This window comes from Aspergillus stella-maris (assembly GCF_047715825.1).
Source record: "Aspergillus stella-maris strain CBS 113639 unplaced genomic scaffold BDV14scaffold_83, whole genome shotgun sequence".
Classification (NCBI taxonomy): Eukaryota; Fungi; Ascomycota; class Eurotiomycetes; order Eurotiales; family Aspergillaceae; genus Aspergillus; species Aspergillus stella-maris.
In genome coordinates this window covers 1-20,569 of record NW_027396877.1, presented here as the reverse complement: position 1 = coordinate 20,569, position 20,569 = coordinate 1, and the positions used below count along the sequence as shown (strand labels likewise).

Here is a 20,569-nt window from a genome sequence, read left to right as displayed (position 1 = left end):
TGCAATATACTCATTTATTATTCCTACCAGAGATAGATCTACCCCTCACTCCTGCGACTACAAGCTGATTCCCATGCCTTGAATTTCCGAGAAACAACTAGAGTCGGTTCATATGCGAGCGCAAATCTAGCGGAAATCAAAAGAGGGCGGATATCCGGGGCCCTAACCATAACTCGAGATACATATCGCGTTCTATTACAGAGTATACATACCCAGCTACAGCACGACTTACCGACCAAGACATCCACATACCCAGCTATCTACATCGACTTACCTTCCCATCTACGTACCTAGCATACCACTCCAGCAAACATGACAATCACGCCCTCCCCACACAAAGTCCCACCCCCCGGCGTCTGGGCCCCCTCCATAACATTCTTCAACCACTCCACCGACGAACTCGACACAGAGTCCCAAGCAAAGTACTACAGCTACCTAAGTCGCACCGGTCTAACCGGCCTCGTAATCCTCGGCACAAATGCCGAAACATTCCTCCTCACGCGCTCCGAACGCAAGACCCTCCTCACTACAGCCCGGTCCTCCGTTCCACCAGGATATCCAATAATGGCCGGCGTATCAGGGCACAGCACAAAGCAGGTCCTTGAGTTCATATCCGATGCGAAAGAGGCAGGGGCTGATTATGCCCTCCTTTTACCGCCGGGGTACTTCGGGAAACAATCTACACTGGACGTTGTGAGGGAGTTCTATGCGGATATTGCAGAGAGGTCTGAATTGCCGATTGTGATATATAATTTCCCGGCTGTGGTTAATGGGGTCGATATTGACTCTGCCACAATCGCGGAGTTGGCGAGGAAATATGGGAATATCGTTGGTGTTAAGTTGACATGTGGATCTGTTGCGAAGATTACGAGGCTCTCAGCGGAATTCGGAGAAGAGGAGGGGAGGTTTGCTGCGTACGCAGGCCAAAGCGACTTTCTAATAGGTGGTCTTGCGGCTGGTGGAGCGGGCACAATTGCAGGCTTCGCGAATGTCTTTCCGAGAACGATTGTAAGGATTTATGACCTTTACACCGCGGGGAAAATCAAGGAGGCGATGGAGCTGCATAAGATTGCTGCCTTGGCGGAGCAGCCTTGTAAGGCGGGGATTGCGAGTGTTAAGTATGCGGCTAGTTTTACGACGGCGAGGAGGGCGGGGGTTCAAGGGGCGGAGGAGAAGTTGAGGCCTCGACGGCCTTATAAAGAACTTGATGAGATGGGAAAGAAGGGGGTTAAAGAGGGGATTGAGGCGTTGATGGGGGTGGAGGAGGCGTTGGAGGCACAGAGTCTGGATGGAAGTAACGGTGCGAAGTGAACAGCCCTAAGTATCTAGGTAACTTGAGATTGTTGACATGATGGACATTAAGTTGCATATTGAACAGCCGCGTCAGATGTATTTGCGGTCCTGCAGTAGAGTTTGTAGTAGAACAATATCAGACAAATGAAAGAAATCATACAGTCGCCTTAACCTTGACGCCAGTGCTGCCTGCAGCAGGGACAGACATGGCTTGAACCGGCACTGGAGATCATCTGGTGGATCTCCCTCATCATACTCTTATATCCGTTGTCCTCTCGACTCGAAAACCTGACCATATCCTAGATACGTCAGTGATGACTACCATATATGGAATGAAAGACATACCACATGATTAGCAAAAACAGGGAAGCTTAGTTCCCCGTCAATAGTAGCCGACTCCTCAGAAACAACACAGGAACGCACCATCGGGATCGTCTCATAGAAGCAAACAATCCTGATTCTCGAACAATCATCCTTTCGCTTCTCAAGAAGGTTGTAGAATGAGCGGCGCATTTCGTAAAGGGCCTTGGAGCGTGGTCCTAGAAGGCTCACTATCTGGCAGTTGACGGGCTTGAATATGTTGAGGATCCTGGCGAGTCGCTCTCCCCATGTTGCTAGGCTTGCGCCGCGGTGTGGTGTACCTAGAAAACAGAGACCAATGGTGTGCGTCTCGATATTCTGAATGTGCTTCTCTCGGGAATCATGCGCGGATAATAGGGCTTGCTGTACGACCAGTCCACCGAGGCTGTGGGCAACAAATATGAGAGGGCGAGACTCCTGGATGAATGCATTAAATAGGGAGGACCAGCTTCTGGGGCGTTTAACGTACAGATATGTCGGCTCGGCACCCGGATAGACTACCTAACAAATCAGAAGCATAACCAGTTAGCCATCCTTGAGATACTTGGTTCCAAGGATGCCACACGGCCACGTCGTAGCCAAACACCATGATCCGGGCATTAGCAAAGTCGTGAGGGAGGAGGTCTTTTGGCCAGTAAATGTTTGTCTCCTCATGTAGCCACGTTCGATAGGCATTACCCATTAATCCATGGAGAAGAACAATATCGACTTGGGCTTCTGGAGGGTCGTAAATGACTGTCAATCCATGCGTGGGTTGCTTCCAAGTCGTCAAATCAGATTCATTGGTAAGGGTTGCGGTAGGCCGTAGAGGTATTGATGGAACTTCTTTCGCAGGATACGGTACCTGTGGGTTGTCCATTGTCGATTTTGGTGAAGGAGACACGGGATGAGGAGAAAATGTTATCACAATCCTGTTTTCCTGGGTACTGGGTGCGGAAACTCGTGTGCCTTGGAGATATCTCTGATGGATTCTGTCACTCGCGAGAGTATGATTAGCCTTCCTGCAAGCGGCCGGCGCCCGTGGAACGGTCCATACATGAAGGGCTGTAATATGAAAGGGGATGAAAAGGAAAGAAGGTAATATGGGGTATGAGACACAAAAATAGCTTCGAGTACAAGACAAGTGTTCCAGAATGAGCGACTGGTGGGCAAAAAGCTGAGAGTCCGAGGCTTGGGAAAACCCTTGGGCATCCATAGCTGGCTATCCTGTATACGGTCTGAGCAGGTTTCTGGTATCCATCCTCACAGCAGTGGCTACTGCAGGCAATAGATATCCATCCATCGGAAGGTAGCCCAAGGGTGTGGAAATAACCGCATTTGACGGTTCCAGTCTCACAGTAGTGCCTACTGCGGACAATGAAGTAAATCCAAGAGTGGCATAAGCATGCATTTTTTCGCAATACTTGAGAGTGTCCAGTCAAACAGCAGTGGCAACTGTAGACAGATCCGGCATTCCGGAATTCTCAGGCTTGAGTATCTGTGCGCATATGATCGCACTTCAAAGCATCCAGTCTTACAGCAGTGGCTACTGCAGACATAGCAGGTGTCCTTGAGGGTCCAAGGGGCGGTACTTGAGTGTCCAGTCTTGCAGCAGTGGCTACTGCAGACAATATTAATTCATGGTTGTAAAGCAAGTGTGCGCATTAGCAGCACTTGAAGTTCCAGTCTCACGGCAGTGGCTACCGTGGACACCTGGCAATCAGAGGTCCAGTGCACGAAGGTATTCCATATTGATGTGATGTAAGTCTAGTCGCGATGTCTTGTACCTTGAGAAAGCGTGGAAGAGAAAAAAAGGATAGAGTAGAAGACCAAGGGAGAAGTAAAGACTGGTGATGAGGCAGGTAGGGGGGGAGGGGGGGGCTATGGAAAGCACTACACAACATACCTAAACTCACATCAAGGAAAGAACACGAACAGCAACCCAGGAATTGAAGAGAAAGGAGTAAAGAGGAATAACGAGAACAAGAATTCTAGAGAGGCCGATTATTTATGTGCTAGACTGGCAAGGCTGACACTGTTCACACAGCCATACTGCAGTGTCCGTATTCCTGCTGACGGTGACGGTGTCCGACTATAGTTGCTGCCCAACAAACACTAGAGCACCATTGGCTGACGACCACTACTAAGCCAACCTTTGAACACCATTTACTATAGCCACTATTCTCACGGCCTGAAATCCTGAAGGATGACCTCGTATGCCCAAGATCCTTTCAGCCTATCTCACCCGGGCAAAGCCAGTGGTGTTATTTCTAGACCATTAAATCATGATATATGACACACCGTCCACTTTCAAATTATTGTTTCCAACCAATTCGGGGTCTGCATAAGTAGATAATCACCTCTGATAGGCGGCCCCATCTAGCTGACTCTGCTGGCTCTACTTACACAACGAGGTAAACGAACTATGCCTTGGCCAACGGAACAACCAAATAACTCGCAACCCCCCCACCAGCATGCACAACATGCCTCCCCCGATTCAAATTCTTCAGATTCCGATGAAGAGGCGGATACTCCGGCAAGATGGGATCATGCCCCTTAACCTCAAGCCTCAGCGTCTCACCCTCCTCAAAGACAATCCCACCAGGCCAAATGGGGATGCGGAGCTCGACGACCTCTCCAGGCTCAACTTTCTCCTCTCTCTCATGCGGAAAATACAACTCCGTGGGCTCGCGGTTGCATCTGCGGTTCTCGGCAATGTCTGGTTCATCGGATGTTGCGCCGACTCGCTTTGATGCGCGCAGGCGTCCGCTGGGTCCAACGTATTTGTAGATGTTGACGTCGGGGATGTCCTTCTTGTTTACGCTGGGGAGTTGGTGCTCGAAAGGGATGTTGAAGTGGAGAAGTGCGGTTCCGTCTTTGTCTAGTTTGCGGAGGATAATGTAGACATCCATGTCGTTGAGATCCGCGCAGGACATGTAGAGGACTGCTTTAGATGACCCGATGAGCTCGGTGGGTTCAGTGAATGTTAGATTGAAGTGGGCGCCGTCGTCGTCCCACGAGTCGGACTGGTACGAAGCTTGAGCCTCTTGGGTTGGCTGATATGTGAGGAGCTTTCCGTTTGATGCGTCCAGGTAGAACTTCTGGTATTGTACGCGAGAGGGGGGGTAGGTTTCTTCTGCGCGGAAACTGATCGGAGGACGATTGTAGCGCAGTAGTGATAGACGCACTCGAGGTGTGCTTTCCCATCCGTTGTCTTTACCGAGCAGGAAGTGGTCTAGGAATCGCTGAAGATCGTCGTTGGCGAATGGCTGGTAGATGTCGTGCCATTCCTGGGTTGGGTGAATGCGTAGCCTTGGACGATGTTAGCAGCAGTCTCAATCTGAATAAGAGGGCAAAGCTTGACGAACCATTTCTGATCAGAACCGGCATACTTCCACGCCCTGATTGACCCCTCTGTATGTAGACCCGTGGAGTAGCTAGCCAGGATATACATGGGCACGTTAATATCGTGCAGACGAGGCCGCTTATCCTCCCAATAGGCGTTCATGAGGGGGTACTTCTGAATCATGGCCGCAACATCTTCCCTAGAAGTCTTCCCTTTAAACTCCTGCATCAGCAGATCCCAGAATGCATAGTTTGGGATACCGCCGCGGCATATACTCTCGCGGTAAAAGTCGCCAATCCCCTCCCAGGGAGCAATCGCCTTGAGGTGCGGCGGTCTCTCAGCGGCGATATACCACTGGCTCATGGCAAGCCAGGAGTTGCCGACGAGAGCGACGTTTCCATTGCACCAGGTCTGTTCTGCTATCCATTCAATTGTGTCGTGGCCGTCACGGCCCTCCTGGAAGCGGGTCAGAGTGTTCGTGCATACCTCGCCGGATGAGCCATGATACGTACCTGCGTTCCCAGGATGAAGATGTCGCCTTCAGAATCAAAGACACCTCGTGCGTCGACATTGACAACAACATACCCCCGAGGACACCATTCCGCCGGATCAGGCGCCTCAAATTTCTCCAACCCACTCAGATGCTCATGCCGCACCCCAAGATAGATGAAGCTGGTGGTTTGATGGTGACCTGGCCAAGCGTCAGCATGACAGTGCCTTGAACTAGTGACCTAGGTAGTCCGCAAGACTTACCACTTCCAGTCTTCCCATATGGACTCCATGGAAGAAGCGCAGGAAGCGGAACCCCATCCTTGTCTGCAGGACGAAAGACATCACCGCGGAGGGTAGTTCCGTCGCGCATGGTGATGGGCACGTCTTTCTCCCAGATTATGGCCTCTCTTAGAGACCGACGACCGGGTTCACGTTGCCATCCTTTAGGGAGAGTAGTTGTGGAAGGATTGGACTCGGTCCAGTAATGGTGATAGCCCTGGTTTGTTGGGGTGAATATCACATCAATTTCGCCGATGGTGTGAGCCATGACTGAGAAGTACGATTTGATTCTGGTTGATTGTTCTTAGCGCCTAGCTGCGCTTGTGAGGCCCTTATAGCATCTCGGGTCAGCATTTATCCCCTTGTTGGACTGTGGATTGGGGCTGATGGGATTCTCCATGCGTACGTATCTCCGACCCGGTGGGGGAGGAAGGAACCTACTTAGGGTTAATAGAAGGGGTTCCGGACCAGGACTGCAGGTGCCTCTCCAACAACCTAATGAAAATTGCACGGAGAGTGGCCTTAACACAGGGTGATATGCAAAAGTAAGGGTAGAGCAAATCCGGAGAAGAGTTCGAATGACTCTCCCACTTAGTGTGTACATTTCTCTAGAACTGCACGTACCATAGCTACATAGCTACATACTTAGATCTGAAACGGCACCTCAGCATCCAACAGCCTCCCCTCAACAACCGGTTTCTCGGCAGCAATCAAAATACAAAGAAGCCTCGCCCAACTATCTGCCTCATTATCCCACCCATGCATAGTCGCCCGCTGAACAACCACTTCCCCTTTCCCAACCACCGTCCGCGATTCATCGTCCAAAGTAAGCACGACTTCCCCCTCAACAACATAGATATAATCAAGCGTCATGGACCGATGCACCATGCCCTTTGACTTGGGCGGGAAATCCACGATTCGGCAGATAGACCCATTGTTCGATAGCCCGGTTTCAAGCAGGCCCATATCGCTTGTGGCAGTGACGTTTAGGTCCGCGGGGACTTCGTTGCTGGCCCAGAGGCGGGTGATGTATGGGCCGTGTCCGGCTTGTCGTGCATTGTTTTGGCTGTCGAGCTGGATGGTGGCTTTGGTTTCATTGTTGTGGCCCGTTACAATGCGGCGGATTGGAGGGAGGGGCTGGTTGGTTGGTTGAGTCATGTTGGAGTGGATTGTAGGACTGCGAGGTATATTAGACTGCAAGTAGTACAGAATCTGAGGTTTAATCTGAGTAGCTGGTTCAGTGTATGGTACGTCACGAACTAAATATTATTATGGAGTCCGATGTATGAGCAGATCTCCAAGGTCTATGTCCAGTCCTCCTTCGGTGGGGGTTCCACACCTGAACTCGCCTTGCCTACTCCGAGTTTGGATGTCGGGCTTTTACTTACGAGCCACGGATTAAAAGAAGAAAGAAAGTCCTGCAAGGTTACTAATATCCCGACCGGAAACTCAGCACCTACTAAAAGATGGATCAACTTGAGCTTGCCGCATTCCGTGCAAAGGGCGAAGAGAGCGAGGAAACAAGTGGAAAGTGGTATACCATCGCAGTAAGTCTATGTCTAACAGGCGTAAGAAGCACTACTGACGCAGAGACAGGCTGTCGCCGTTGCCGCAGCAGGAGGGGGTGCAGATGTCATCGAGATCTACCAGATGGCAACGGCTGGACTAAGTGTGGAGGAGGAGAAGCAAGTCCAGCGGCGGTTCAAAGAAGCCATCCTCAAAACCAGTATTCTCTATGGGGTTCCAAAGTCCTTAAAGGCGCTTCTACCCTTGTTTGGAACCCTGGATGAGGAGCGCATCGATCATTATGGCCCTCGGTAAGCGATTCATAAATGGGGCGGGACTTTGAAGATCGCTCACTGATATTGGATATTACAGGACTGAAAAGATGCTCAACGAGGAGCCTCTATCTATTCGGCGCGAACGGGCTCGAACATATTTTGATACCCTTTGGACACCAGCTGCTGCACAGGCAAACCGCGAAAAGAACTTCAAGTACCAGCCTGACCTCTGTAGGCCACTTTATCCACTCTACGCGTTTCCTCACTACTGACATGTTCTGATTAGACCTGCTTAATCTGGAGACCATCTATGAGCTTTGGATCAGTGAGACCCATATTCTGGACGCGATTGAAACTCAGTGCTGCAATGCTGTTGCGTTGATCTGCTCCGGCTCCCCTGTTCAGGCAATGTGGCATACTCGGGGTATTGTGCGCCATGGAGGTACGTTGGAGGTCGCGCGGTTTGCGCAGGATATTGGAGTTGCAGTTGCTACGGCGTATGTGATCCCGATTGACAAGGTGGTAAAGGTAGATGATATTGCGTTTGATGATACGAAGCCACATTAGTCTAGCTCATTTAGTCTATCGAGATGTCATGGGTACTTCTGATTCAAGTAGACCGAGCGCGCTATATAGCATCAGGCTTTAACAACACCCCATTTCCCGAATGTAAATTGACTATTGCACATGTTCGTCAACTCCCAATCTTCCGCTCCAAGCTCCACAGGCGTTCCTTCATCCTCAGGATCCCCAACTAATCCCACAACAAACATAGCACTCATAATATGGTCATCCGTAGCGTGAGCATCACGGTACTTGGGAATCTTCATCAACATGGTAACCGCCTTGCGCAGCCGCGGCCCAGAAGCCTTCATCAGCGCATCTTCAAACTCCTGCCGAAAGTCCAGCGCCCAGTTCCCCGGAGGAGACTCCATTGCGAAATTATCGGCATGTCGCAGCAGAGGACCCCATACATTGCGGTAGAGGTTGTGGACCGTTCCACCAGATCCAATAAAGAGTACATTCTCGGTACTCCGACGCAAGTCACGGAGGGTAGCGCCAACGCGCATATGATAGTGCGGGTCGAATCTGGCGTTCATGCTAATGACTGTGGTGGGCGGACAGCCTGTAGGGAAGGTCCGGATGAGGATCAGATAAACATCGTGGATCCAGGTGAATGTTGGGTTCGGTTGGGCGTTGAATCCGGCGCTGCGTAGGGTTGAAATGATGCGCTCGCCCATTGGCAGGTCTGGGATTAGTTTATAGTCGACGTATTTGCGGGGGTGGACGCCTCCGATGGGGGCCTTTGTTGGGTGTGGATTCGCTGCGATTTGGATTTCGTCGCCGATTGATGCCCAGTGTGCGCCCTGAAAAGAGTCAATTTTATGTATTCTATAATACTGAACCATCCTACCATGATCACAACGTGTTTGATGCCATGGTTGAGGGCTTCATCGCCGCATTTCTTCCAGTACTCGGCTGAGTCCGAAGCCTCGCCTAGCATGGCGGTTGAGCCATGGGAGAAGAAGTGCACCGGCGAGAGCTCAGACATTCTCGGCAGGTAATTTCAAATAGCGGGGAAGAAAGACAATTGGAGTCAGGCTGGATAACTTAAGTCTGACAGCGCTCGTTTGATCGCTCTGATCACTTTGCCCGCCATATCCAGTCACGTGGGTACTTCCTGCCCTCAGCACCCCTACCCCTACCCCTTAACCCCTACTGACTAGACTCGCCAAAGACCAGGACCTCCGCAATTTTCAGTGCCCTTGGTGCCCAAAGAGCTTCAACCGCGGGTGAGTCTCTTTCTCTGCTCCTCATGATTTTTTCCATCATTTATCTGAACAATTGCAGCGATCTCCTCTACCGGCACAAGCAAATCCACACTCGTCGCAGGGATGGGGTCCAGTATTCGGCACGTGCGACTCGCGCCTGTCAAAACTGCATCCAGAGCAAAGCAAAGTGTACTGATCAGAAGCCCTGCAAACGTTGCCTGAGCAAAGGCTTGTCTTGCGAGACAACCTCACGCTCGCGCAAAAAGTCTAAGCCTGATCAAACGGATACTGTCCCCAGTTTGAATGCCGATGTCAATGCCAATCCTACTCCCAGTCCCAGTACCAACCCACAGCAGATTATTATTGATGCCCCAGATGCATCACTCGGTCTCCCAGGCTTTGACCCTGTCGAGTTCTCTTCATCTGGGATCGACCCTGCATATGCCACCCAACCCAGTCCGGACCCAGCTTTCCAGTCAATGCGAGGATACTCCATTCTAGAGTCGTTTAGCTTGCTGTCTGACGGCTTTGAATGGGACTCGGGGTGTTTTGACCTTGACCTCGAGACCCTCCAAGTGCTCACTCTGCCCCCCGCGCAAGACCCGGCTCATCCTGATGTCCAGCCCTTGAATCACACCAGCCCTGCCTCATCGCGCTTTGAGTTTTTCAAGCGGTCTCCATGGCTCTGGGCCCCCCTGCGCATCGACCACGCCTACGCCGGTCAGGAAAACCTCAGAGTGAATGAAGATGCTATCGCTTCCTCTTTCGGCCTGCAAGAGCGTTTCTATTTTCAGAACAGTCTGACTGCCGAGCCAGTGGACTCTGCTTGTCGTGATCGTATTTTGTTCATGATCTTCAATTCCACCAAGTCCTCTTCTCTCTCACTCCAGTCCTTATCTTCCGCCACTTTCCTCGACCGTATGGCCCAGGTGTACTTTGGCTGGAACAACCTACAGTCCACCTCCTGGATCCATTCCGCCTCGTTCGCCACCACTGACTGCACCACTGAGCTTTTGGGGCTAATCATCGCTGCCGGTTCAACTTCCATCTCTATACCGACAGTATGGAAAATGGGTTACGCTCTTCAAGAGCGATCACGCTTGTCCCTTTCTGCCTCGGTATGTGGCTGCACCCTTCTCGTCCTTTCCTCACTACATTGACTGACAGCCATTGCAATAGATCGAGGCTGACAATAGCCGAGTACGAGAGTTGCAGACAATGCAGGCATATCTGCTTTGGGTTTCCATGGGCCTTTGGAGCGGCTTCAAGCGTAATATGGAGATTGCAGAAAGTTTTCTCGGCGCCCCGATAACCGTCAGTCCTTATTAGCAATAGACATCACATTGGCTAACTCGCTTTGCAGATGCTGCGTCGATGTGGCAGTTTCTCTCGCCATTCCTACCGCCAGGCCATACAACCGTATGCAACTGATGAAGATGACGTGCTGCATGCAAAGTGGACAGCTTGGGTCCACCAGGAATCACTCAAACGGTAGGTACGAATCCTGACCTATTTTGGCAACCTCCAACCCAAACACTGACTTGGTTTTCTTGTGAAGAACTGCTCTGTTTGGACTTATTACGGACCATCGCTGTTCAATGGCCTATCTAAGGCCCACTAGCTCCTCATTGACAGAGCTTTCATGCCCATTGCCCGCCGCACGCGATATCTGGCAAGCTTCAAATGCCACTGCCTGGAGGGAAGCCGTACTGGCCAAGCCTCCCATATCGGACAAGGACGTACCCACATGGGCAGCCATAATGGAGGACGGTTCCCTCCTAGCGGGCCTCGAGACGCACTACGATACGAGCCTCATCGCTCTCGTCATAGTCCACGGCTACTGGTCGCAAATCTGGGCCTACCACGAATCCCTCCGGTTCTTCAGACACAAAACCTCTCGTACAAGTCAGGCACGCACCATGCTCTGGCTCTCCTGTCAGCAGCAAGATCTCGCGCAGTGTTTGACAGCCAGTAAACGCGATCTGGTCACGCACGCTCTGGACCCGGCGCAGGTCGAGATCATCGCCGAGTTCTGCCTCATGGCACTGAATGTCTCGCCTCGAGAACTGCAGCAGTTTGCAGGGCGTCTGGGCGAAGAAGAAGCGGAGATTACATACCAGATTCTGCAGCAGTGGATGAACGAGTCCGAGTTTCGCGCGGCCGTATGGCATGCGGGGCAGATTCTTCGCCTTACAAGGACCCTGCCTTTGACGCAGCTCCGCGAATTTTCTGCTATTTGTTTGTACCAGGCTAGTTTGACTTTATGGGCGTACGGTCTGCTTTCAAAGTGCGCTCCTCCTCACACTTCTCCTACAATCGCGGGCTCTACTTGTGCTATCGCAGAACACCAATCCGACGAGCTGCAAGTGCGCCTAGACGGACCAGAGTGCGCTGCCACCACAGCCTTTCTTACCCTAGGGCGAGGAGTCGCTGGCATCTCACTAGGTCTCAACAAAGTATTTTGCCCGCTCACAGACGTGGAGACTGTAATGAGGGAGACATGCGATATCTACCGCGACAATTTTGGTCTGGACACTGCGTCTTTGCCGCCGTTGCTGGAGAGCTTGATTACCTTGATGACTGGCTTGGGGAGTATTTCGGCGGATAATCTGGCTACGGCGTTTTCTAACATTGGGGGGTCGTGAGCATAAATACTTGTATTCTATGTGATATCTGTTACAGCCGCAGTTGTGCTGTAGCCTTTTTTCTACTCAGTTCCAGGCAGATAGCCTCGACGCATTGTACGTATCAGTGTGTACAGTAGGGTTTTGTTTCGCATCTCAATTTGACGTGGTGCCTTGATCTAATTCAAACTTTGTCAAGGATGATACAGTCAAGAGAATTGCCGCTTGGCAATCACAGGCTGATTCTTAATAAAATCGCATATAGTAGGCTACAGGATCTGTACAAAGCTCAGACAGTGTGTAATTCAACAACAGTTTCAATCCGGTTCATCCTCAACTAAACAACAAACGAACGATATCTGAAAGCAAAACTGTAAGGATCAAACCCAGTCAACTATCCAGCCACAAACACCTCAATAAGCCTTCACACCAGCCAACTTCAACAACTTGTCACTCATCTCCGGCTTCTCCAGCGGCTCATCGCGCTCCAACGGATCAATCTCCCCATCAACCTTTGCCTTCCCATGCCCCCAAATATTACAATGAGGCCAGTGCGTCGTCGTCTCCCACTTAGAAAACAACTCAGCCTTCCTCTTCAAATCCTCCTCCTTCGCCAGCGCCGCAGGCGTATAACAAGCATAGATAATCGTCCTGATCGTGTCACTCCGCGGGAACTCAGCGTAGTGCATAGACCTTGAGTCCCACAGTATCAAATCCCCGGGCTCCGCACACACCTTAACAAGGTTACACCCCTGCTCCTTGTACCAATCAACGTGGTGTTCCTTGAAGGGATAGAAGTCGTAGTGCTTCACCCCAATCCCCTGGGTGCGGTCAGGCGGGTTCAAGCTGAAGAATTTGTTGAAGAGTCGCGAGGAGCCTTCCATTAGCAATAGGCCGCCGTCTTCGGGACCCGCTTCGCTTAGGTTTATTATTCCTTGTACGCAGGAGAGTCCCTTGCGCTCGGGGGCTTGGTCGACGTCTGACCGGCCGGGGAGGGTGATGTTTACTGTGTCGAAGGAGACGAGGAGCTCGTCTGTGCCCCAGATTTTGGCGAAGGCGTCGAGCACGCCTTGTTCGCTGTATGTACATATCTCATTAGTACACCACACCACTCTCATCCCTGCCTTGTACGCTTCGAAGGTCCCGACCCAGCAGAGTACTGCCCCCGCGGCTTCGCGATAGTAAACGTTGACGCTCGAGGCGCTGGAGACTCAGATGGCTCTATTGTGATCATGGGAAAGCAGGAAGGGGAAGACGGGCACGATGTCATCGAGGGGCTGGCCAAGTTGCCCTGGTGTAATGGCAATCTGGGGCTAGCGAGGAATTCGCATCTGGGCATCGTGCAGTGGTTCATTGCAGCTACGCAGCCACCATCCCTGAAGGCCATTGCACCATGGGAAGCATGCGGCGATCTATACCATGAGCAGTTTGTGCGTGGTGGAGCGTGGGATAACGGGTTATTTGACCTTATTACTCGCGAATCTATCCGTGGTCGTCACGGGCCCATCAACCGGAATTTGGACCCGGCTGAGCGACCGAACGGCGCCAGTACAGCGGAGAACATTTTTGTCAATGTGATATTGAATGGTGTGCGCATTAATTCGGTAGGTCCAGCCCTATAAGACTCTGGGAAAGACATGCTTTTGACCCCAAACGATAGTTCTTAGTGACGACTTACGAGAAGACGCTGGGGAGGGTTTATCCGGGTTTTACGCGGTATGATATTGGAGGGGAATGGTGATCGAAGACTGGTACGGGATATGGCGCTGTCGCGAAGAATTTGGTAGCAGAAGCAAGCAGCTATGGTAGTTAGTAGCCAAAGAATAACAACTTCCACCTTGCCTAAGGATTGGATTTACCCAAACCAAGCAATCCGAGTAGGTTGGATAGAACCCACCTCCACCGGAATTGTGTCTCCAAGGTATTCCGGGTAGGCTCCGAACTATTTACTGGAAAACAATGTAAACAAACATTCGCAGTGTACCTAATAAAACTAAATGCACCTTCCTAGCCCACATTACTTACTGAAACTATCCAAGATAGTACCTCGCCTGCAAAGCTCCATCATGTCAAACACACTCCGCGACCTTACAGAAACGTTCGTCGATGATGACAACAGCCTCATATTTGAAAAAAACGTCTCCATCCCTCTAGAATCAGACGGCTCAGTCATCCGATGCAACGTCTATCGTCCCAAGGCTGAGGGCAGATACCCCGTGCTAGTCACGTACGGTCCATATGGAAAGGATATCTACTATGGAGAGTACGTGCTCACTTGCCTTCATGACGGGCTCACTTTACTGACTCTATCTGGGCTGTTTTAATTTCCACCCTAAGTCCTTCTCTTGAGGTTAACCCCGAGCACAAGTCGCAGTCTGCAGCATGGGAGACACCAGATCCCGTTTTCTGGACTGCGCGCGGATACGCCATTGTCAGGGCCGACGAGCGAGGATTGGGTCAGTCCCCTGGTGTTCTTGATACAATGTCTGCTGGAACAGCGAACTGCTTTTTCCAAGTTGTCGAGTGGGCGGCGGACCAAGCATGGTCCTCGGGGAAAGTCGGTCTTCTGGGTGTGAGTTATTATGCTGGTATTTCTACCTTCTCCCCTGAGAATGAGCTACACAGTTGACACATTATTTCTTATCAGGAAGTCAATGGCGTGTAGCAGCAAAACGACCAAAAGGCCTTGCATGCATAGTTCCTTGGGAAGGAATGTCCGACTACTATCGCGATCGGTGCCGGCACGGAGGTATCTTCTCGAACAATTTCATCAGCTTCTGGTGGATCCATCAGGTCATTACGAACCAGTACGGGCGCCCAGGAAGGGCAGTTGCAAAATGGGGGGAGGATACAATTGAAGGCGATCTTTCACCCGAAGAACTCCTGGCCAATATGCGTGACCAGAATCTGGACAACGATGCGAACAAATTTCTTGATGATGAGTATTATGCGTCCAAGAATTTTCCGCTTGAGAATATCCAAGTGCCGCTTTTATCGGTGGCTAACTGGGGAGGTATTTCGCTTCACTTGCGAGGGAATGTGGAGGGGTATACGTACGCTGGTTCACGACATAAGTGGCTTCGGTTCATTGTTGGACGCCACGACCTCCCATTGTATTATGAAGAAGAGGTTGACATGCAGGTAAGCTTCCTCGAGGCCTTTCTAAAGGACAACGACTACGCCGGGTGGAAAACCGGCCAGGTTGCCCCGGTAAGCATATGCCTACGCAAAGGCGACGTCGGATTCAACAACCCAAGCGGCGAAAAGACCTTTCCCCGTCGCCAGGAACAGAAGTGGCCGATTGCACGTACGGTATATACAAAGTACCATCTTACGCCTTCGGGCAGCCTCCTCACCGAATTGCCCCAGTCAACAGTGAACCCAACAAGACTTTCATACAGGGCATTCGGCTCGCAAACAGACTCCCACATGCTCCAACTCAACACGGCCCCTGCAACGTCCGAGTACGAAGTCACTGGACATATTGTAGCGCATCTCAATGTTTCCGTTACCAGCGCCGTCTCACCGCCGCCAGATAACCTCGACTTAGATCTCTTCGTCATTCTGCGCCATCTTTCCATTACAGGAACAGAGATATACTATACCGGATCCTCGGGCGATGCAGTGCCCGTCACGAAAGGATGGTTGAGACTCAGCATGCGCAGTGTTAATGAGGCCAATCCCCGCCACCGGGAATACCTTCCCTGGAGGGAATACCGGTCTACCGATGTCCTTCCCGTGGAAAATGATGAGGTATATCCCTGCGATGTGGAACTGTGGCCTACGAATGTTGTTGTCCAGGAGGGCGAAACCCTAATGCTTGAGATTGCGTCGGAGGATACGCAGGGTGCTGGGTTGTTTAAGCACAATTCTCCGGTTGACAGGTAGGCAACTCTGCCCTGTGAAGGGCGTTGGAATCTTAGGTTGTCAATGCCGGGTACTAATGCTAATAATGGCTATAAACCGAAGGAGAAATTTGCTGGAGAGAATCACGTTCACTTTGGTGAATCGCTAGAGAATTACTTGGTGCTTCCGATTATTTCGGGGGCTGTTTGATACTGCCAGATGGGTAGGTAGGACCAAGTACCATATGGTTGCGAAGAGCGATAATGTGCCAAACACGGCAGCTTGAATTCAAGTACCTTTTGCGACAGTCAGGTAGCGCTCTTTCAAAAGTACAGGCGTAGCGGGGTGCTTCTTTCAATGCCAATATACCCTACTTCCCCCTCACCCATACATAAATGTGAATCGCTTCAAGGTAAAGTAAAAAAATTGTTGACCCCTACAAAATGACAACGGCGTAGCTCATAGTATGTTCCATTATCTTGCCAGTTGCTACTCAGACCTCACTAACTGCTATCTCCTTCGCGTTAACCACCCAAATCCATCAAAACATACCATAGTAGCTCTCCAACTTCCCTCTCTACAAAACATGCTTAAACAAAGGCGACCGATCCCCCATATCAAACAGCTCCTCCTCCGTATACCTAACCCTAGCCTCATCAGCAACAGCCTCCTTCCTCCGATTCGCAACCTTATAACTCCACTCCAACAGCACAGCCATAATAATACCCGTCCCACCAAGCGCCAAACTAATCCCAAACCCAGTGTAATACTTCGGCTTCTCGCTCTCAAGATACATAAAACTGCCCAGAATCCCACCAATATTCCCCACGCAATTCATCAGCGCGATCCCAATTGCCCTTCGCGACGCGGGGGCGATGTTATTTGCGTTCCAGGAGGCTGCGGCTGCTTGGATTGGGTATATGCCTACTACGGCGAGCACGACGGCAAAGTATGCGACGCCCATGTTTGCTTCGAGTTCACCCTTCAATGAGATGATGATGGAGTAGGCGACGACTACTATTAGCATGGGGATTATGACGAACGGCATCCGCCAGTAGAAGTGGTCTGAGAGGCGGGCGAAGATGATTGCTGAGATTGCGGCGGCGACGTAAGGGGGTGCGCTTGTTAGTTGGGCGTTTGTGTCGCTGAAGCCCATGGACTGCGTGATAGTCGGTAGTGTAAATTTTGTTCCTGCATATCATCAGCCATAATTCTAACCCTAGTACAGCGTGGGAAAGTAGGATAGGGTTCCAATGCGCACCATACGAAAGCGCCGACTGCGCAAACAAAAACCAAGCCTGCATATAAACCCGCCAATTCGTCAACACCATCATTAAATCCTTCCACTTGAAGCCCGTCTCGTGCTCCACGCGTCCACCCTGTTTGATGAACATCGAGAGCTCAAGGTACTGGATCTCATCTGGTTCCAGCCACCGAGTAGATAGTGCAGGCGTATCAATAAGGAAGAAGAAGCACGCGACGCCAATAACAACAGTCGCTAGACCCTCCAGGATGAATATCCATCTCCAACCTTCGTACCCGCCTGCACCGTCCATTTCGGCAATTGCTGCAGCAAGAAGACCAGAAAAGGCACCGGAGAGCGCACTCGCACAGTAGAAGTATGAGATTCGCAATGCTAGATCCTTGGGCATGTACCAGTATGAACAGAGGTATATAGCGCCCGGAAAAAACCCTGCTTCAAATATACCAAGTAACACACGAACAGCCATGAGAGCGCCAAAGTTATGCACGAACCCGGTGCAGGTCATTATGACGCCCCATGAGACAACGAGGATACCGAGGTATGTCGAGGGCCGCTTGAACTTTTTAAGCAGGATATTGCTGGGGACTTCGAGGAGGACGTAGGGGATGAAGAAGATGGAGAGGACGGTGTTGTATTGCACGCCGCTCATGTTCAGGTCGTCGATCATGCCTTCGATTTTGGCGTTGCCGATGTTGGCGCGGTCGATGTGGCTGCAGAGGTAGAGGAGGGCGAGCATGGGGACGAGGCGGATGTCGACCTGGAATACCAAATTAGCATGTTTACATACAGAGTGGATGGAAGCTATACCTTGCGAAACACCCTCTTCCTTTTCTCCTCCGGATAATTGTTATAAAAGTCTGCATCTTCAGGACTCAGTCCAACGACGCGAAAGGTGCCAATCTCGGTAATGGGGTTCTCGATGTGAGCGGCTTTTTCATCCACTGCTTTTTCGATGTCGCCTTTGGCCATGTCCCTTTCCGCCATGATGGGAGGAGTATCTGTGGAGTATAATGTGGAGAGAAAAGCTTGAACGAGTCTGAGTCCAGGATATCAGGTCTCAACGGGGAGCCCCCTATATACCCATCAAACACACCAAGAAACCCATCTCCGCCGATCAAGCACCAACAAAACAGCTTCCCCAGATTTTCAGTCTAATCTCCACACTGCATAGTAAAGGAATGATGCCTCCAGCCGACCACCGCATGACCCCCATCACTCTGCAGGAGGCGGGGGTCGGATAAGCAGCCAACCAAAAACTTCAGGATACACTAGCCAACATGGCACATGGCTGGCGTCACATCCGTGCTTGCAGATCACTCGGAAAAGACGATACGGAATGCTTTTTTCCACGGAATCATACTATATCAACCCCAGATTTCCCCGCATTCCTTCCCGTGTTGCCGAGACTGGATTTCCTTCTTCCCCGGACTGGGGGGGTCGGATTCTTCTCCGGACACTATGACTATGGTTATACATATACGCAGTGGGGCTTTTCCGATGCGAGATTGTGCAGAAGCATCATCATATCTTTGTCATTCGCAACAGCAATTTGAAACCGTGACTTGTACATACCAATCTACCTATCTACCCTTCGAAGGAGCTTAGACGCCAAGACAAGACAGATCAAATTGACCACCATCACAATGTCGAAATCGACCATCCGAGATATAGTCATCACGCCTGTGGCATTCCATGACATGCCACTACTAAACAGCGTAGGCGTACACGAGCCCTTCGCACTCCGCAGTATAATCGAAGTCATCACAGACGAGACATACGGTCTCGGCGAGTCCTACGGCGATTCAGCGCATTTAGATCGATTACAAGCTGCTGCGGACGCGGTAAAGGCCGCTGGTCTCTCAATCTACGATACAAACGCCATCTACTCATTATGCGCGAGCAGTTTGGGCAAGGGTGCTACGAGCGGCGGAGACGGTATGGCGGGGATGGTCACGACTGCTTCTGTCGCTGATAAAGTATTCTCGCCATTCGAAGTTGCTTGTCTTGATATCCAGGGGAAGATGGCAGGCATCCCACTCTGCGAGTTATTGGGCGGAAAGGTCCGCGACAATGTACAGTACTCCGCATACCTGTTCTACAAATGGGCGGGTCACCCCGGTGAACCAGACGACGAGTACGGCGCCGCACTAGATCCAGAAGGACTCATCAGCCAAGCACGCAAAATCATAGCCGAGTACGGCTTCAAGGCAATAAAGCTCAAGGGCGGCGTATTCCCGCCTGCCCAAGAAGTAGCAGCTATAAAAGCTCTACACGACGCATTCCCAAACCTTCCATTACGACTAGACCCCAACGCCGCTTGGACAGTCGAGACCTCGAAATGGGTTGCAACAGAATTAAGGGGGATAGTCGAGTACCTTGAAGACCCCGCGCCCGAGATCTCAGGCATGGCTGCCGTGGCAAAGGAGGCAGCCATGCCGCTGGCGACAAATATGGCGGTCGTTGCCTTTTCACATCTCCCGCCTTCGATTGCGCAGGACGCTGTACAGGTCATCTTGTCCGACCACCACTTTTGGGGCGGGCTGCGCAGGACGCAGACGCTTGCGAACATTGTCTCGATCTGGGGGATGAGGCTTTCCATGCATAGTAATAGCCACTTGGGGATTTCGTTGGCTGCAATGACGCATTTGGCTGCCGCGACGCCAAATCTGGATTATGCTTGTGATACGCATTGGCCATGGAAGAGGAGGGATGAGGATGTTATTGTTGATGGTGAGGGCGAGGGCGGGTTGGAGTGGGTTGAGGGGGGTGTGCTTGTGCCGAGGAGACCGGGGTTGGGGGTTGAGTTGGACAGGAGGAGATTGGCGGCGTTGCATGCGCAGTATTTGGCCTGTGGCATTCGGAAACGAGATGATACGTCGTATATGAGGAGGTTTGAGCCGGGGTTTTCGGCTGTTGTGCCGAAGTGGTAGCTGTCACAGGTATCCATGTAGACAATTGAGATGGTGTAAACTCGGTTCGAACCATCATGCCACGCGATGCTACCTTATACATCATTTTGATCTAGAATCCTAGATCACAAGGTCGATCGTCAATAAACCAAGATTCGCGACCGACGATCACACTAATCTTACGATTCCCTGGAACAAACGCAAGGTTTTCAACGTTGACAATGACACGAGATTAAAGTGCCGATCCTCGCCCTGTACTACGGCATACTGTTCGAACAAAAGGGCAATAACTCTTATTACACGTAATCAAGCGTATACCGCCTAATCAACCGCCTACCTTGTAAGCTTTGCCTTAATATCTCTTTTAATTCTTAATATAATCTCCTATTTGTTTAAATAAGACTACAGAATGCCTCGGCCATCTATAAATCTTGAGCCTTTTCAGGCAGAGATCTCTAACCTATACCAAACTGGCACAAATCCTCGTGCTATTGCAGATATCATCAGCAATCGATATGGGATTAAGGTTGGAGAGCGTACGATTAAGACCCGTCTCAGTATATGGGGTTCTCAGAAGTCAAATCGTACGGCTTCTCGTGATACAGTTCTTCATGCACGAATCAA

General features: G+C 51.0%; 11 protein-coding genes across 11 annotated transcripts; 6 read left to right on the top strand and 5 right to left on the bottom strand.

Annotated features, from left to right (window-relative positions):
• Positions 1–312: 312 nt before the first annotated feature.
• Positions 313–1,654, top strand: BDV14DRAFT_211801 (dihydrodipicolinate synthase family protein; the record flags this gene model as incomplete). Its single annotated transcript, XM_073776167.1, has 1 exon — positions 313–1,654. The coding sequence occupies one exon, from the start codon at positions 313–315 to the stop codon at positions 1,309–1,311; it is 999 nt and encodes a 332-aa protein (XP_073623194.1). The 3' UTR covers positions 1,312–1,654.
• Positions 1,461–2,512, bottom strand: BDV14DRAFT_193106 (lipase family alpha/beta hydrolase; the record flags this gene model as incomplete). The annotated part of the gene is made up of 4 exons (XM_073771724.1): positions 1,461–1,592; positions 1,639–2,070; positions 2,123–2,410; positions 2,498–2,512. 4 exons carry the CDS (start codon positions 2,510–2,512, stop codon positions 1,461–1,463), a joined length of 867 nt encoding a protein of 288 aa, XP_073623193.1.
• A 1,543-nt stretch (positions 2,513–4,055) lies between these two features.
• BDV14DRAFT_211796 (CocE/NonD family hydrolase) lies at positions 4,056–5,840 on the bottom strand (the record flags this gene model as incomplete). Its single annotated transcript, XM_073776166.1, has 4 exons — positions 4,056–4,944; positions 5,001–5,434; positions 5,491–5,669; positions 5,732–5,840. The coding sequence occupies 4 exons, from the start codon at positions 5,838–5,840 to the stop codon at positions 4,056–4,058; spliced, it is 1,611 nt and encodes a 536-aa protein (XP_073623192.1).
• Positions 5,841–6,394: 554 nt separating this feature from the next.
• Positions 6,395–6,907, bottom strand: BDV14DRAFT_204876 (cupin domain-containing protein; the record flags this gene model as incomplete). The annotated part of the gene is made up of 1 exon (XM_073774615.1): positions 6,395–6,907. One exon carries the CDS (start codon positions 6,905–6,907, stop codon positions 6,395–6,397), a length of 513 nt encoding a protein of 170 aa, XP_073623191.1.
• A 308-nt stretch (positions 6,908–7,215) lies between these two features.
• On the top strand, positions 7,216–8,097 carry BDV14DRAFT_193103 (uncharacterized protein; the record flags this gene model as incomplete). The annotated part of the gene is made up of 4 exons (XM_073771723.1): positions 7,216–7,296; positions 7,346–7,566; positions 7,628–7,761; positions 7,817–8,097. The coding sequence occupies 4 exons, from the start codon at positions 7,216–7,218 to the stop codon at positions 8,095–8,097; spliced, it is 717 nt and encodes a 238-aa protein (XP_073623190.1).
• Positions 8,098–9,046: 949 nt separating this feature from the next.
• Positions 9,047–11,947, top strand: BDV14DRAFT_211794 (Zn(II)2Cys6 transcription factor; the record flags this gene model as incomplete). The annotated part of the gene is made up of 7 exons (XM_073776165.1): positions 9,047–9,091; positions 9,155–9,200; positions 9,269–9,323; positions 9,382–10,420; positions 10,482–10,616; positions 10,666–10,793; positions 10,861–11,947. 7 exons carry the CDS (start codon positions 9,047–9,049, stop codon positions 11,945–11,947), a joined length of 2,535 nt encoding a protein of 844 aa, XP_073623189.1.
• A 392-nt stretch (positions 11,948–12,339) lies between these two features.
• Positions 12,340–13,044, bottom strand: BDV14DRAFT_204872 (uncharacterized protein; the record flags this gene model as incomplete). The annotated part of the gene is made up of 1 exon (XM_073774614.1): positions 12,340–13,044. The coding sequence occupies one exon, from the start codon at positions 13,042–13,044 to the stop codon at positions 12,340–12,342; it is 705 nt and encodes a 234-aa protein (XP_073623188.1).
• A 114-nt stretch (positions 13,045–13,158) lies between these two features.
• On the top strand, positions 13,159–13,667 carry BDV14DRAFT_204871 (uncharacterized protein; the record flags this gene model as incomplete). Its single annotated transcript, XM_073774613.1, has 2 exons — positions 13,159–13,530; positions 13,587–13,667. The coding sequence occupies 2 exons, from the start codon at positions 13,159–13,161 to the stop codon at positions 13,665–13,667; spliced, it is 453 nt and encodes a 150-aa protein (XP_073623187.1).
• Positions 13,668–13,992: 325 nt separating this feature from the next.
• Positions 13,993–15,814, top strand: BDV14DRAFT_193100 (CocE/NonD family hydrolase; the record flags this gene model as incomplete). Its single annotated transcript, XM_073771722.1, has 3 exons — positions 13,993–14,189; positions 14,264–14,514; positions 14,574–15,814. The coding sequence occupies 3 exons, from the start codon at positions 13,993–13,995 to the stop codon at positions 15,812–15,814; spliced, it is 1,689 nt and encodes a 562-aa protein (XP_073623186.1).
• A 470-nt stretch (positions 15,815–16,284) lies between these two features.
• Positions 16,285–18,020, bottom strand: BDV14DRAFT_211792 (major facilitator superfamily domain-containing protein; the record flags this gene model as incomplete). The annotated part of the gene is made up of 3 exons (XM_073776164.1): positions 16,285–16,963; positions 17,034–17,793; positions 17,844–18,020. The coding sequence occupies 3 exons, from the start codon at positions 18,018–18,020 to the stop codon at positions 16,350–16,352; spliced, it is 1,551 nt and encodes a 516-aa protein (XP_073623185.1). The 3' UTR covers positions 16,285–16,349.
• A 550-nt stretch (positions 18,021–18,570) lies between these two features.
• BDV14DRAFT_183028 (glucarate dehydratase family protein) lies at positions 18,571–20,155 on the top strand. The gene has a single exon (XM_073770314.1). It carries the CDS (start codon positions 18,680–18,682, stop codon positions 19,964–19,966), a length of 1,287 nt encoding a protein of 428 aa, XP_073623184.1. The 5' UTR covers positions 18,571–18,679; the 3' UTR covers positions 19,967–20,155.
• The last annotated feature ends 414 nt before the right edge of the window (positions 20,156–20,569 follow it).